This window comes from Sorex fumeus, unplaced genomic scaffold (assembly GCF_029834395.1).
Source record: "Sorex fumeus unplaced genomic scaffold, SorFum_2.1 ptg000122l, whole genome shotgun sequence".
Classification (NCBI taxonomy): domain Eukaryota; kingdom Metazoa; phylum Chordata; class Mammalia; order Eulipotyphla; family Soricidae; genus Sorex; species Sorex fumeus.
The window spans coordinates 13,261,912-13,274,334 of NW_026606179.1; the positions used below are offsets into that span (position 1 = coordinate 13,261,912).

The following is a 12,423-nucleotide window of genomic DNA, read 5'->3' on the forward strand; positions in this document are numbered from 1 at the left end:
GCTTTTGTTCTTTGCTAAGTATTTGCTACTGGTTAATTTTTTTGGCCACACCAGGCAATGCTCAGGGCTTACTACCAGCTCTCTGCTCAGGAATCACTCCTGGAAGTTTTGGGGGCATCCTAAAAGGTGTTGGGGATCGAACCAGGTCAGCTGAACCCAAGCAAGCACCGGACCCGCTGTAATATCTCTCCGACCCGCCAGGAGTAATTCCTGAGTACAGAGCCAGGAGCAATCCCTGAACATCGAGCCCCAGGAGTAAGCCCTGAGCATAGTTGGGAGTGGTCCAAAAACCAAAAAGAAAAAAAAAATGGAGGTGAGGAGAACAGAGAGTGTAGGGTGAGCAGAAAAATGCCAATCTCAATTTCTCAGTTGTTAATTATTTAGTTAGTTTTTTGTTTTGGGGCCACACCCGGAGATGCTCAGGGAGATACCTGGCTTTGCTCTCAGGAATCATTCCCGGCGTTGCTCGGGGGACCATACGGGATGCAAAGCCTTACCCACTGTACTATCGCCCTGGACCATGTCCGTTATTTAATATTACAGTTCGCACTAGCGGGCGTGGTCCAAAAGCTAAAAAGAAGTAGAAATAAAAAAGAGTAGAGTTCGGAGCGTGCCATCGTCCGGGAGACGAGATGGGAACTACGATTCCCAGAATGCAACGCACTCCAGGCCGGCGGCCGCCCCTGACCTGAGCAGAGCGTCCGCCACAACCCCCAGCATGCACTAGGTGGGCAGAGACTGTCGCGCTTCATGTTGGGAAGTGGGGTCGGGCAGCTTCCCCGAGGCGCCAGCCCAACGAGCGCGCCCATCCTTGAGACTACAATTCCCAGAGGGCTGTGCGCCAGAGGCCGGCGGGTTCCGTTGTCGGAAGTCCGCTCTAGCCCCGGGTCCCCCAACTGCAGCCTGAGCCGGAGCCGCCCAGAAGCCGTGGGACCTGGGCCGCTGGGGTCCGGACAGGGGTCGCCATGGTAACGGGGGCGCGCCCACGCCGGGGACGGGCAGAGGGTGGGTCCACGTGCGGCGACCCGAAACTCTGCGGGCTGCTGGACAAGCCCCCCTGCCGCTGTGCGTTGGTGTGGCCGGGCGTGGGCTCTCGGGCTCGGAGCCCATTGAAAGGCCGGGAACTGCGCGGTGATTCTGGGACGCAGGGGTGCCCCGAGGGGGCCTCGAGGCGAGGGGCACATTGGAGACCAGATGCCGATGCGGGGGGCAAGGCCGGGCGGCCGGGAGACGTGAGAGGCAGGGTCCCGGGGGTGAACCGGAGGAAACGGAGAAGAGGGGACACCCCCAGAAGTGTGTGGCCCGAACCTTGGAGGATGGCAGACCCCGGGTTGGCGCGAAGCAGGCTAAAAGCAGGGATGGGCGGGAGAGTGGCTAGATCTCGAATCCACGGAGGAGGAGCCAGGTGGGCACTGGAGACCGGAAGTAGCAGTTGCAGGGCCCAGGACCAGGGTCGGGAAGGCTGTAGGTAGAGATTGAGGCGCAGACATGAAAGGAGCTAAGGGGGCAGTTTCGAAGATCAGGACGTTGCCTTGGCATGCGTACCCTCGTTCCCCCCTCGGTGTTGGAGAAAGGATTCTTTGATCAAGGATCCGGGAGAAGGGGTGAACGGGGCAGTTTATCACGACACGGGGAAGTCTCCTCAAGTTTGGTCTTTGGAAGCCAGATGTGACCTTTGAGACAGGAACGAGGGGTGGGGAGGCAAGCCTGAAGTCAGAGAAGGGAGCGCCTCAATTGATCGAGGGCCAGGCAGGGGGTTCAGGGCTCCATCCCCAGCACCATAAAATCTCGGGGCTCAGACGCTCCTCTGAGCCCAGAGAGACGGCTGGAAACAGCAAGCAGAGGGTGGAAAGGAACCCATCCCAGGGCAGGGGGCCTTGGATCCCGAGGCTGTGGGAGGAATGAGGCTTCTCAGGACAGAGACCCTGAAGTGGAGAGTCAGTGACTGGGAGAGAGGCAGGAAGAGGGGAGCAAAAGCCATGGAGGGGGGCAGGATACAGAGCCCCCCTTTATGCTATCTCTGCAGTCGTGCTTGTGATTGTCTTCTGTGTGCGTTTGTCTGCTGCAGCCAGGCAGTCACCCATCCTGCCCCAATCCATGCCCTTTCCTTCCTGGCCAGCATGCCTGGGTCTGCTAGGAAGAACTTTTCCCCTGGCTCAGCATTTTCCCTGGCTCAGGGGTTCTTGGAAGTCAAGTGTAACTTCCTGTTTCTTGCTGGGGGAGGGGAGGCCCGAGTATGTGGAGAATGAGGCTGGGAAAGTGCCTGAGGCTCAGGGAAGGATGGGACTTTCCCCCAGGAGGACAGTGGGGCATTCTGGAGCAGTTCCCAGCTCTGTTCCTGAGGGCGCCTTTCCTCAGAGCCTTCAACCAGAACTGTACCCAAGGCATGCTTTCCAGACTTGCTGTCGACCCAGACTTGATCTTCAGCATCCCATAGCCCCCCCTCCCCCAGCATCTCCAGGAATGATCCCTGAACACAGAGCCAGGAGGAAGCCCTGAGCCCTTTCTCTTCTACCCCAAGGCACTTATTTTTTTAAAGTCCTGCAAAGGATGAGCTACGGAACAAGGTTTGTGAAGTGAGTCAGCCTTCAGAACTCTGCATCAAGTGTGGTGCAAAGCTGGGAGAACTTAGGGATTTTTGTTTGTTTGGTTTGCTTTTTGAGTCACACCCAGGGATGCTCAGGGCTTACTCCTGTCTCTGCACTCCGAAATTACTCCTGGTGGTGCTCGGGAGAACATATGGGATGCCAAGGATGGTACCTGGGTCAGCTGTGTACAAGGCAAACGTCCTCCCTGCTGTACTATGGCCTGGGAGAGCTGAGCCTGAGGCCACGTGCCAGGGTGAGGGTCCTGGGCCTTCTAAGGAACCTGGTTTTGCTAGATCGGGAAACAGACGCTTGGGGGGAGGTTCTCCTGCTTGAGGCCATTCGTCCAGTGGCTGGGGCACGGGCTTCGGCCACCTGTGGCCTGTGCTCCCCTGGAGTTTTAGGGACTCCCCTGGCCATCAGGACCATGCTAGAAAGGCTAGGCTGGGTGGGGCTGGGGGGTGAGGCCGCCCCACCCATGTGGCCTGTCCCCATCATGCCTTCCACCCCTTGCTGCACCCTCCCAGATCCGCTTCATCCTCATCCAGAACCGGGCGGGCAAGACACGCCTGGCCAAGTGGTACATGCAGTTCGACGACGACGAGAAGCAGAAGCTCATCGAGGAGGTGCATGCGGTGGTCACTGTCCGGGACGCCAAACACACCAACTTTGTGGAGGTGAGCCCCGCCACCCCCGGCTCGGCTTCCGGCGCACCCCTGCATCCGTACCCACCAGTCTCCATCCCAGGATTACCCCTGTGTCCCCACACCACCTCCACCGCTACTTCCGGTGCACCCCTGCACCCTGCGCCGTCCAGTCCCCACCCCAGGTGAACCCCTGTGCCTCACACCACCTCCACCCCTATTTTTGGTGCACCTCTGAGCCCCGTGCTGCCCCCATCCCTGCCCCTGGTGCACCCCTGTGCCCTGTGTTAACCCCATCCCCACTCCCGTGCACCCCTGTGCCCCACACCACCTCCACCCCCACTGCCAGTACACCCCTGCACCCGTGCCACCCCCATCCCTGCTCCTGGTGCTCACCAAGGGATGCCCCTTGCCACTTCCATCGTCACCCCCATCCCTGTGTGCCCCACACCACGTCTGCTGAACCACTATGCCCCGCACCCCTGCGCCGGGTCACCTGTCCAGGTCCCAACTGCCATCACCCTCCCATCCTGCACACAGAAAACTCATGCACACAGCATTTCTATGTGGTTTTTATTTTTATTTTTTTGAGGGGGTATTGGCCTCCCATAGTGGTGCCTGCGAGCTTGGGGGTCTCCCATGGTGAAATGTGGGATGGTGGTACCTGTCCAGGTTCACACTCACACGCACACAATTACTTTCTGGATTTGTGGTCACATATGGCAGCCCTGAGTTAGGGGAAAGTCTTGGCTCGATGCAGGGATGGAACCCAGGGTCTCCACATGCCTGGTCCACATTTTTGTCCTTTGAACCTTGTCTCAGGCCCCCTGAGACCGTGGGGCCCTGGGGTCCAGCTCCAGCCCCGATGTGAACCTTCACTGTCTCCTCCCCTCGATGTCACAGCAGTCACGCCCGGCTCCCTGCACCCCTCTCAGATGTCCTGTCTGTTCTTTATCCTGTCTTGATTCCCTGCCGGGGTCACATGGGGTGGCGGTACCCCAGAGCTGACTCATCCCAGCTCAGCCTCACCAGCCTCAGGCTTGCAGGCAGAGGCCCTGGGAGCCCCCCCACTTTCCTTGGAGCAGGTCCCACCTTTAAGCCTAGGGTATTTGCCTTCCCTGCCCCTGGGGCTGCTTGATGGGGGGGTTGCGCCCGGCTGACTGAAGTGCTCCCGCTGGGGCTGCCTGCCAGGTTACGGTGATCACCAGAGCTGGGGGAGGACATGCTACTGACTCTGTGTCAGGGGACCTTCTGTGGTGCCGGGGATCAAACTGGAGTTAGCCAGACTTTACACGTGGGACACCCAATTTCCATCCCTTGAAACTTTAGAGTCTCCCACATTGGGTAGGACCCCAAAACCCTCCAAACAAAAAAAAGCGAAAAGTCCCTGAGTACCACAGAGCTGGCCCTGGGGTCTCCGGCATGACTGATTCCCACTTTCTATGCGTGATATCTAGCCCCCAAGCGTGTTCAAGAGCACTCCCACCATCCACCCGTGGTGGATTTAAAGATGCATGTTGGCTCCTGTGGTGGCCACCAGGTGGCAACAAGCAACAGTGATTGTGGTTCAGATTTTGTTTCAATTTTTTTAATTTAAGTTTTCTAAATTTTATTTTTATTTATTTATTTTGTTTTGCGGCCAAAACCTGGTGTTGCTAAGGACTTACTCCCGGCTCTGCACCATGAATCACACCTGGTGGTGCTCAGGGGACCCTTTGAGATGCCGGGGACTGAACACAGGTTGACTGAATGCAAGGCCAACACCCTCCCTACTGTCCTATCACTCTGGCTTCTCATTCAGATGTTAGTGGGAGACCCTGTGCCTTGGCAGTCAGTCAGCCTGTCTTTGCACCTGCTACCTGCACCACCCCAGGCTCTGATCACCCTGCTCAGGGTCTTCCTGCTCCCAAGCTCCTGTCTGAGTGTCCAGAACTCAGTTCAGATGCCCCCTCCTCCAGAAAGCCCTCCCAGATGCTTAGGCTAGGTGGAGTGGAGCCAGTGTCCCTGGACAACTCCCCTGGACTGGTATCTCACGAGAGCAGGGTCCTGGGCCCCAACAGCCTCCCTTCCTATCAGATCCCACACGCAGGGCCAGGCCTCTGGGAGCCCAGGAGGACAGCAGGCCTCTGTCCTCAGGCCCCGCGCTGCCTGGCTCGGCAGGTCCTGGTCCTTTCCTGCCTCTGACAGTCTCTCCGGCCCACAGTTCAGAAACTTCAAGATCATTTACCGCCGCTACGCTGGCCTCTACTTCTGCATCTGTGTGGACGTCAATGACAACAATCTGGCCTACCTGGAGGCCATCCACAACTTCGTGGAGGTATGTGTGTTGGTGCTCCCCGCCTGTGTGGGGGGTGCTCCCCGCCTGCACTCCTGCTTCTCCCCCGGTATGCACAGTGCTCCCTGCCTGCACCTCTGCTCCTCCCGCCTGCACACAGTGCCCCTTCCTGCCTGCAGTGCTCTCGCCCCCTGCCCCAGCCTCTCTCCCTGTGCCTCAGTCTCTTTTTCACTGTCTGGGATGGGGACCTGGGTTAATTTCGGTCACACCTGCCTATGCTCAGGGGCTACTGCAGGCTCAGTAGGAGCCCCTGGAGGGGCGGGGGGACCGGGATCTGCTTCCTGCAAGGCAAGTCTCTTTTTGATTTTTGTTTGGGGGGCCACACCTCGCAGTGTTCAGGGATTTCTCCTGGCTCTGCATTCAGGAATTACTCCTGGTGGGACTCGGGAACCATATGGGGTGTCAGGGATCAAACCCGGGTTGTATGGGATGCCAAAGATTGAACCCAACTCAACTGCACACAAAGCAAATACCCTCCCTGCTGTACTATCACTCTGGCCCCTTGTTTTATCTGTTGGGGTCACATCCAGCAGTGCTCAGGGCTTACTCCTGGCTCTGCACTCAGTGATCACTTCAAACGGGCTCAGGGGACCCTACAGGGATCGAACCCGGGTCTGCCGTGTGCAAGGCAAGTGCTTTCCTCTCTATACACTACCTCTCTGGATCCTCAAGGCAAAGTCTTAACCCCTGTACTATCTCTCCAGAGAGCCCTGTTTTGGCCCTTTTTTTTTCTTTTAGTATCTTTTTGTATCTTTTGCAAAAGCACAGCGGTGGGGCACTTGCCTTGCAGGCAGCCAGCCCGGCTGAGCTGAGTTCAATTCCTCCGCCCCTCTCGGAGAACCCGGCAAGCTACCGAGAGTATCTCACCCGCACAGCAAAGCTTGGCAAGCTACCCATGATGTATTCAACATGCCAAACACAGTAACAACAAGTCTCAAAATGGAAACGTTACTGGGCCCGCTCGAGCAAATCAATGAACAACGGGAGGACAATGGCAGTATCCTTTTGGGGGGTGTCACTCCTTGGTGATACTTGGGGGCCCCTGGTGCAGGTCAAACTCGGGGTTCTCACATCCTCTCTCCCTGAGGCCTCTGCCTGGCTCTCCTTCAGGGTAACTTTCGTTCTTGTTCACTCTCTCTCGCGCACGCTGAGTTCCAGCCTCCCTTGCCCATTGCTCTCCTCTCTCTCTCTCCCTCTCTCTCTCTCCCCCCCCTTCTCCCTTACCCTCTCCCTCTCTCCCTCCCCTCTTCATGCCTCCTACCCCTTCCTCCCACAGGTCCTCAATGAGTATTTCCACAACGTCTGTGAACTGGACCTGGTCTTCAACTTCTACAAGGTGGGCATCTGGGGAGAGGGGTGGCTGGGTAGGGTGCTGGTCACCTCCCACCTGGGTTTGCCACTTTTATGTCTTTGGAGGTGATGGGGGTCTTCCGAATAGGGGGCCCAGGGATCATGCCCGGCCGACAGGTGGCTCAGTGCCGGGGATGGTGCAGGCCCGGGCATACGGTCAGGCACGCGCACCCCTCGGTCTTCCCACCCCCAGGTCTACACGGTCGTGGACGAGATGTTCCTGGCGGGCGAGATCCGCGAGACGAGCCAGACTAAGGTGCTGAAGCAGCTGCTGATGCTGCAGTCGCTGGAGTGACCCGCCGGGGCCCCCCCACCTCCGCCCCTGCCCAGACTCGCCTGCCTGCTTCCCCCTCCCTCAGCTGCCCCGGAGGAGGGATCCCAGCTGGGCCTGGGTCACATGGGAGCAGTCGGGGTCCCCCCGCCCCGAGTGGGCCGAGGCTGCCCTGTCTGTGCCGAGTCGCTGTGCCGTTGTGGTGTGATGCCGTGATGTGCTGCGTGGAGCCCCCAATAAACCCGTGGTCCTGCCTGGTCGCATCTCTGCACCCTTGCCTGTGTCCCCCAAGGACCCTGCAGCCCTTGTCGCGCCCCCCATCCACAGACAATCCCCCAACTCCCCTCCTTCCTAACCTGACTACACAGCTCCCCTCCATCAGTCCCCCCCATAGCCCCCACACTCCCAGTTCGGGGCCGCTCAGAGGCACCCAGAGCACTCATGCCTGAAGCCATTATCTGTCAGTGCCCAGTGGCCTCGGGTCCCCATGGAGTCATCCCCTTGTTGGGAGGGACTATCCCTGCAGCAGCGCCTCAGACAGTGCCTGCCCCCATGTCATAGCTAAGAAAACAACCCAGCCCCCATGAGCCAAAGGGACCTGGCAACACCTCACATCACACTAGTGGTGAGATACCCTGCCTTTCTTGGGAGTGTGGGGATTTGCCTGAGTACCTTAACAGGAGAGCACAGAAAGACGAGGCCTGGAAGGAAGCAGGAAGAGAGGATGGAGAGAGATGGGTGGGAAGTCAGGTGGCCAGACAGGTGACTGTTATGTTCATTAGACAGGGGAATGGAATAGTGGTATTTGGTGGATGGATGGGTGGGTGGATGGATGATGGGGGGATGGAAGGGTAGGTGGGTGCGTGGATGGATGATGGGGGGGTGGGAGGGGGGATGGGTGGGTGGGTAGATGATGGGAGGCCACTCAGTGATCTTCGTTGGAGAGTCTCCATCTCTGCTCTCTGTGAATAGTCTCATCATGAAACAACAAGCTTGTCACCCTCCTCAAGCTTGTCACCCTCCTCAAAAGGGAGGCAGTGGCCTAGCTGCAGTCTGAGCACTTGAATAGTGAGAGTTGGTTTTGTTTTTGTTTTGCTTTGGGGCTACACCCCACAGTGCTCAGGGCTTACTCCAAGCTCTGTACTCATTACTTCTGGCAGGGCTCAGGGGGCCCATATGGAGTGCTGGGATGGAACCACAGTTAACCACTGTATTATCCCTGACCCTATAAAGTGCTTTTAAATAGAAATACACATGAAACAAAGAAACAATGTATATGTGAGCAAAATAGCAATACCTCAAATAAGTCTTTAAATAGAAGCCTTTAAATAGAACTGTGAAATACAGCAATAAGAAACAATATGATTCATAAGACTTTTTTTCAGTTTTTGGACCACACCCCGGGTTGCTGAGGGCTGACTCCTGGGCTCTGCACTCAGAATTATTCCTGGCAGTGCTCAGGGGACCCTGTGGGATGCCAGTAATTGAACCAGATTGGTTGCCTGTAAACCAAGCACCTTCCTGGCTATACTGTCTCTCCAGCCTCATATGAAGAATCTTTAAATAGAAACATACATGAAAAAAAGCAACACTGTATATGTGAAAAATAACAATGTATATTATCTAAAGTGTCTTTAAATGGAAATATACTTGAAGCAAAGCAACATCTGTTTGATACAAGGTAGCTAGACAGAATCACAAGAAAAGCAACAATGTATATGAGCAAAGCTATAATGTGGAAGATGTCTCTTCTTTTATTTATTGATTTATTTATTTTGCTTGTTGTCATTTTTGGTTTACTCCTGGTTCTGCACTCAGGAATTACTCCTGGCAGTGCTTGGGGGACCCTATGGTCAAACCCAGGTCATCTGCATGCAAGCCAAATGCCCTCCCTGCTGTATTATCTTTCCAATCCTTCATTCAATTTTTTTACTTTTGTGATTTTTTTTTTTTTTTGGCCCTCACTCTGGCCATGGCTCAGGGATCCCTTTTGGCTCTGCACCTGGGGCTCATTCCTGGAGGGCCTCGGGGCACTATATACAGTGACAGGGATCAGACTCAGCCAGAGACACGGCATGTGCCCTACCCACTGTACTATCTCTCCTACCCCATGACATTCTCTCTTATTGTGGGGTGGGGAGTTCCCATTTGTTGCTCAGGAGACCTAGGGGACCCACTGGAGATTCTTGGTCAGTTCATTGCCAAGGAATGAACTGCTCAGGCCTATGGTTCAGCCCGCCCCCCCCCGCCCCCCCGCCCAACACACTGGAGATGCTCAGGGGACTTTATGGGTTTTGTTTGTTTTGGGTCACACCTGGTGATGCTCAGGGGTTACTCCTGTCTCTGCACTTAGGAATCACTCCTGGCGGTGCTCAGGGGACCCTATGGGATGTTGGGGATTGAACCCAGATTGGCCACGTGCCAGGCAAATGCCCACCCCACTGTACTATCGCTCCAGCTCCTGAGGGGACTTTGTGCTTCTGAAGCTAGGCCCAGTCAGCCGTGTTAGGCACTACCCCAAACACTACCTGAGCCCCCACCTCTCCTATAACATGGTTTTGGAATTTGGGGGCCACACCCAGCAATGCTCAAGGTTTACTCCTGGCTCTGTGCTCTGGGATCACTCTTGTCAGTGCTCAGGGGACCATATGGGGTGCCAGGGATTAAACCCAGCAAGTTGGCCACATGCAAACGACTTTCCCGCCATCCTGTTGCTCCCCTCCTCACTACCCCCCACCCTCCGAGATTGTCGATGACTCCAACAACAGGCATCTCAAAAGAAAGTTTCTGGGGCCAGAGCCATAGGTCAGTAGGCAGGGCACTTGCCTTGCAGGTAGCTGACTCTGGTTCAAGCCCTGGCCCCCCAGACGGTCCCCTGAGCCATATCAGGAGTGATTCCTGAAGGTAGAGCCAAGAGGAAGTCCTGAGCACAGATGGGTGTGGCTCAGAAACAACCCCAAAGCAGCAGCACTGGAAAACAGGCTTGTCGTGCAGCATTCAGGGATGTTGTTCCCCCACCAAAAAAATAAATAAAAAACAGGGAAAGGGGCTAAGAGGTCAAATATGGTCAGAAGCTGCATTGGGCTCCAGCCCAAATGGTGATGGAGCCTGTGAGCCTCCAAGTCCCGCTGAGCCACAGATGATGCCAGTGTGTCTGTGTTGCTCTCCCAAAATGGCCAAGTACAAAGGGTACCGTATGGGAGGAGATAAGAGGGAGCATGTCCTGGGGCCAGAGAAAGAGTAACTGCAGTACAGAGGGCACTTGATCCCCGGCACCCTATACGGTTCTCTGAGTCTGCCAGGAGTGACCCCTCAGCAGAGCCAGAAGTCAGTCCTGAGCACAGCTAGGTGTGGCCCCAAACCCTAAATAAATAAATAAATACAAAAAGAGCATGTCTTCCCAGACTCATGATTTTTTTTTTAATTAATTTTGAGGGGCTGGAGCTATAGTACAGCGGGGAGGGCATTTGCCTTGCACGCAGCCAACCTGGGTTCAATTCCCAACATCCCATATGGTCCCCTGGGCACCACCAGGAATAATTCTGGAGTGCAAGAGTCAGGAGTAACCTCTGTGCATCGACAGGTGTGACCCCCCCCCGCAAAAAAAATAAAGGAAAAAAATTAATTTTGAGGGACACACCAGCTGTACTCTGGGCTCACTCCTATCTCTGGGGACTCAAGGAACTAACCTTACTTGGTACCCAGGGTTGACCCTGATTGGTCACTTGCAAGACAGGTGTCCTTTCCATTGTTCCATTGCTCCACTCCCAGACCGGAGATACACACAGATACCTAACAACTCTCTTGGCTCTCTCTCCACATTTCCTCTGAATTTTTTCTCTTACTAATTTTGAGAAGCTCACAATCTATGCTTTTGTGGAGTTTCGTTTGTTTGGGGGAGTTTGAACCACATCTGCCTGTGCTCAGAGCTTACTCCTGACCCTGTTCTCACGGATTCCTCCTGGTGGGACACAGGGGACCCTCTGGGGTGTCGGGGATGGAAGCTGGATCATCCATGAGCAAGTGCCCTAACTTCTGTACTATCTCCCTGACCCTTGTTTTCTGTTTTAATGTGGCCAGGTTTAGAGTTGGAGATGAACTTTAAAAAAAAATTTTTTTTTATTGAATCACAGTGAGATACACAGTTACAAGGTTTTTTGTTTTTTTTTAATGATTGGATTTTAGTCATAAAATTTGTTTTTTTTTTTTTTGCTTTTTGGGTCACACCCGGCAATGTACAGGGGTTACTCCTGGCTCTGTGCTCAGGAATTACCCCTGGTGGTGCTCAGGGGACCATATGGGATGCTGGGAATCGAACTCGGGTCGGCCGCGTGCAAGGCAAATCCGCTGTGCTATTGTTCCAGCCCCTAGTCATAAAATGTTTTAACACCTGTCCCTGTCCCTTCACCAGTGTACATTTCTCACCACCAATGTCCCCAGTTTCCCTCCTGTCCCTCCTATAACAGGCACTTTTCTCCTCTCTCTCTCTCTCGCTCTCTCTCTCTCTCTCTGGCTAGGGCATTATGGTTTGCAATACAGATACTGAAAAATTGTCATGGATATTCCTTTACCTAGTTTCAACTCTCAGTTCTTGTCCAGAGTAATCAGTGGTCACTTTTTTTTTTTTTTTTTTTTTTTTTTAGCTTTTTAGGTCACACCCAGCAATGCTCAGGGGTTACTCCTGGCTCTGCACTCAGGAATTTGTCCTGGCAGTGCTCAGGGGACCATATGGGTTGCCAGGAATTGAACTCAGGTTGGCCTCGAGCAAGGCAAATGCCCTACCCACTGTGCTATCGGTCCAGCCCCCAGAGTGATAATTTCTAATAGAGATGAACATTTTCAGTTTCAGGGGTTAAGATGAATGCAGGACAGAGCAAATCAAGCGTTTATCTTGCATGTGGATGATTCCAGTTTGTTTCCTAGCACTATATAAGGGCCCCCACAAATAAAATAATAATATAAGAAAATCTGTCTTTTCAAATTCTGGCTTCTCCACTTCAGAGAAAAACTCACTCCCAGTAAGACAGAGCCTGCTTTTTCTTGTCAGGATTCTCTTTTGGTGAGGCCATTTGTTACTCAGTGCTGTGGTAATTCCAGATAGATAGTAGCACCAGCCTTTTGGAGTAGTTAAGCAGATGGCTCTTTAAGCACTTTTAAAATGATATTCCTTCCTCAAGATGCCAGACCTCTGTTCTCAGGAAAGGGTCAGCATGTAGTAATTTTATTTCATCAAGACAT

The 12,423-nt window shown here is 54.4% G+C and overlaps 1 protein-coding gene across 2 annotated transcripts; it reads left to right on the forward strand.

Annotated features, from left to right (window-relative positions):
- Positions 1–745: 745 nt before the first annotated feature.
- On the forward strand, positions 746–7,445 carry AP2S1 (adaptor related protein complex 2 subunit sigma 1). 2 transcript variants are annotated; one of them, XM_056137087.1, is made up of 5 exons: positions 746–968; positions 3,113–3,262; positions 5,390–5,546; positions 6,841–6,900; positions 7,108–7,445. In XM_056137087.1, the coding sequence occupies exons 2-5, from the start codon at positions 3,216–3,218 to the stop codon at positions 7,207–7,209; spliced, it is 366 nt and encodes a 121-aa protein (XP_055993062.1). In that variant the 5' UTR covers positions 746–968; positions 3,113–3,215; the 3' UTR covers positions 7,210–7,445. The 2 variants fall into 2 exon arrangements, with proteins under 2 accessions (XP_055993062.1, XP_055993061.1); XM_056137086.1 differs by having other exon boundaries at positions 761–968; positions 5,433–5,546.
- The last annotated feature ends 4,978 nt before the right edge of the window (positions 7,446–12,423 follow it).

Bases quoted from the DNA above. Each gene is read 5' to 3' on its own strand.
- AP2S1 (XM_056137086.1), top strand. The intron at 5,547-6,840 runs GTATGTGTGTTG...TTCCTCCCACAG, and splicing joins CCATCCACAACTTCGTGGAG to GTCCTCAATGAGTATTTCCA. The intron at 6,901-7,107 runs GTGGGCATCTGG...TCCCACCCCCAG, and splicing joins TGGTCTTCAACTTCTACAAG to GTCTACACGGTCGTGGACGA.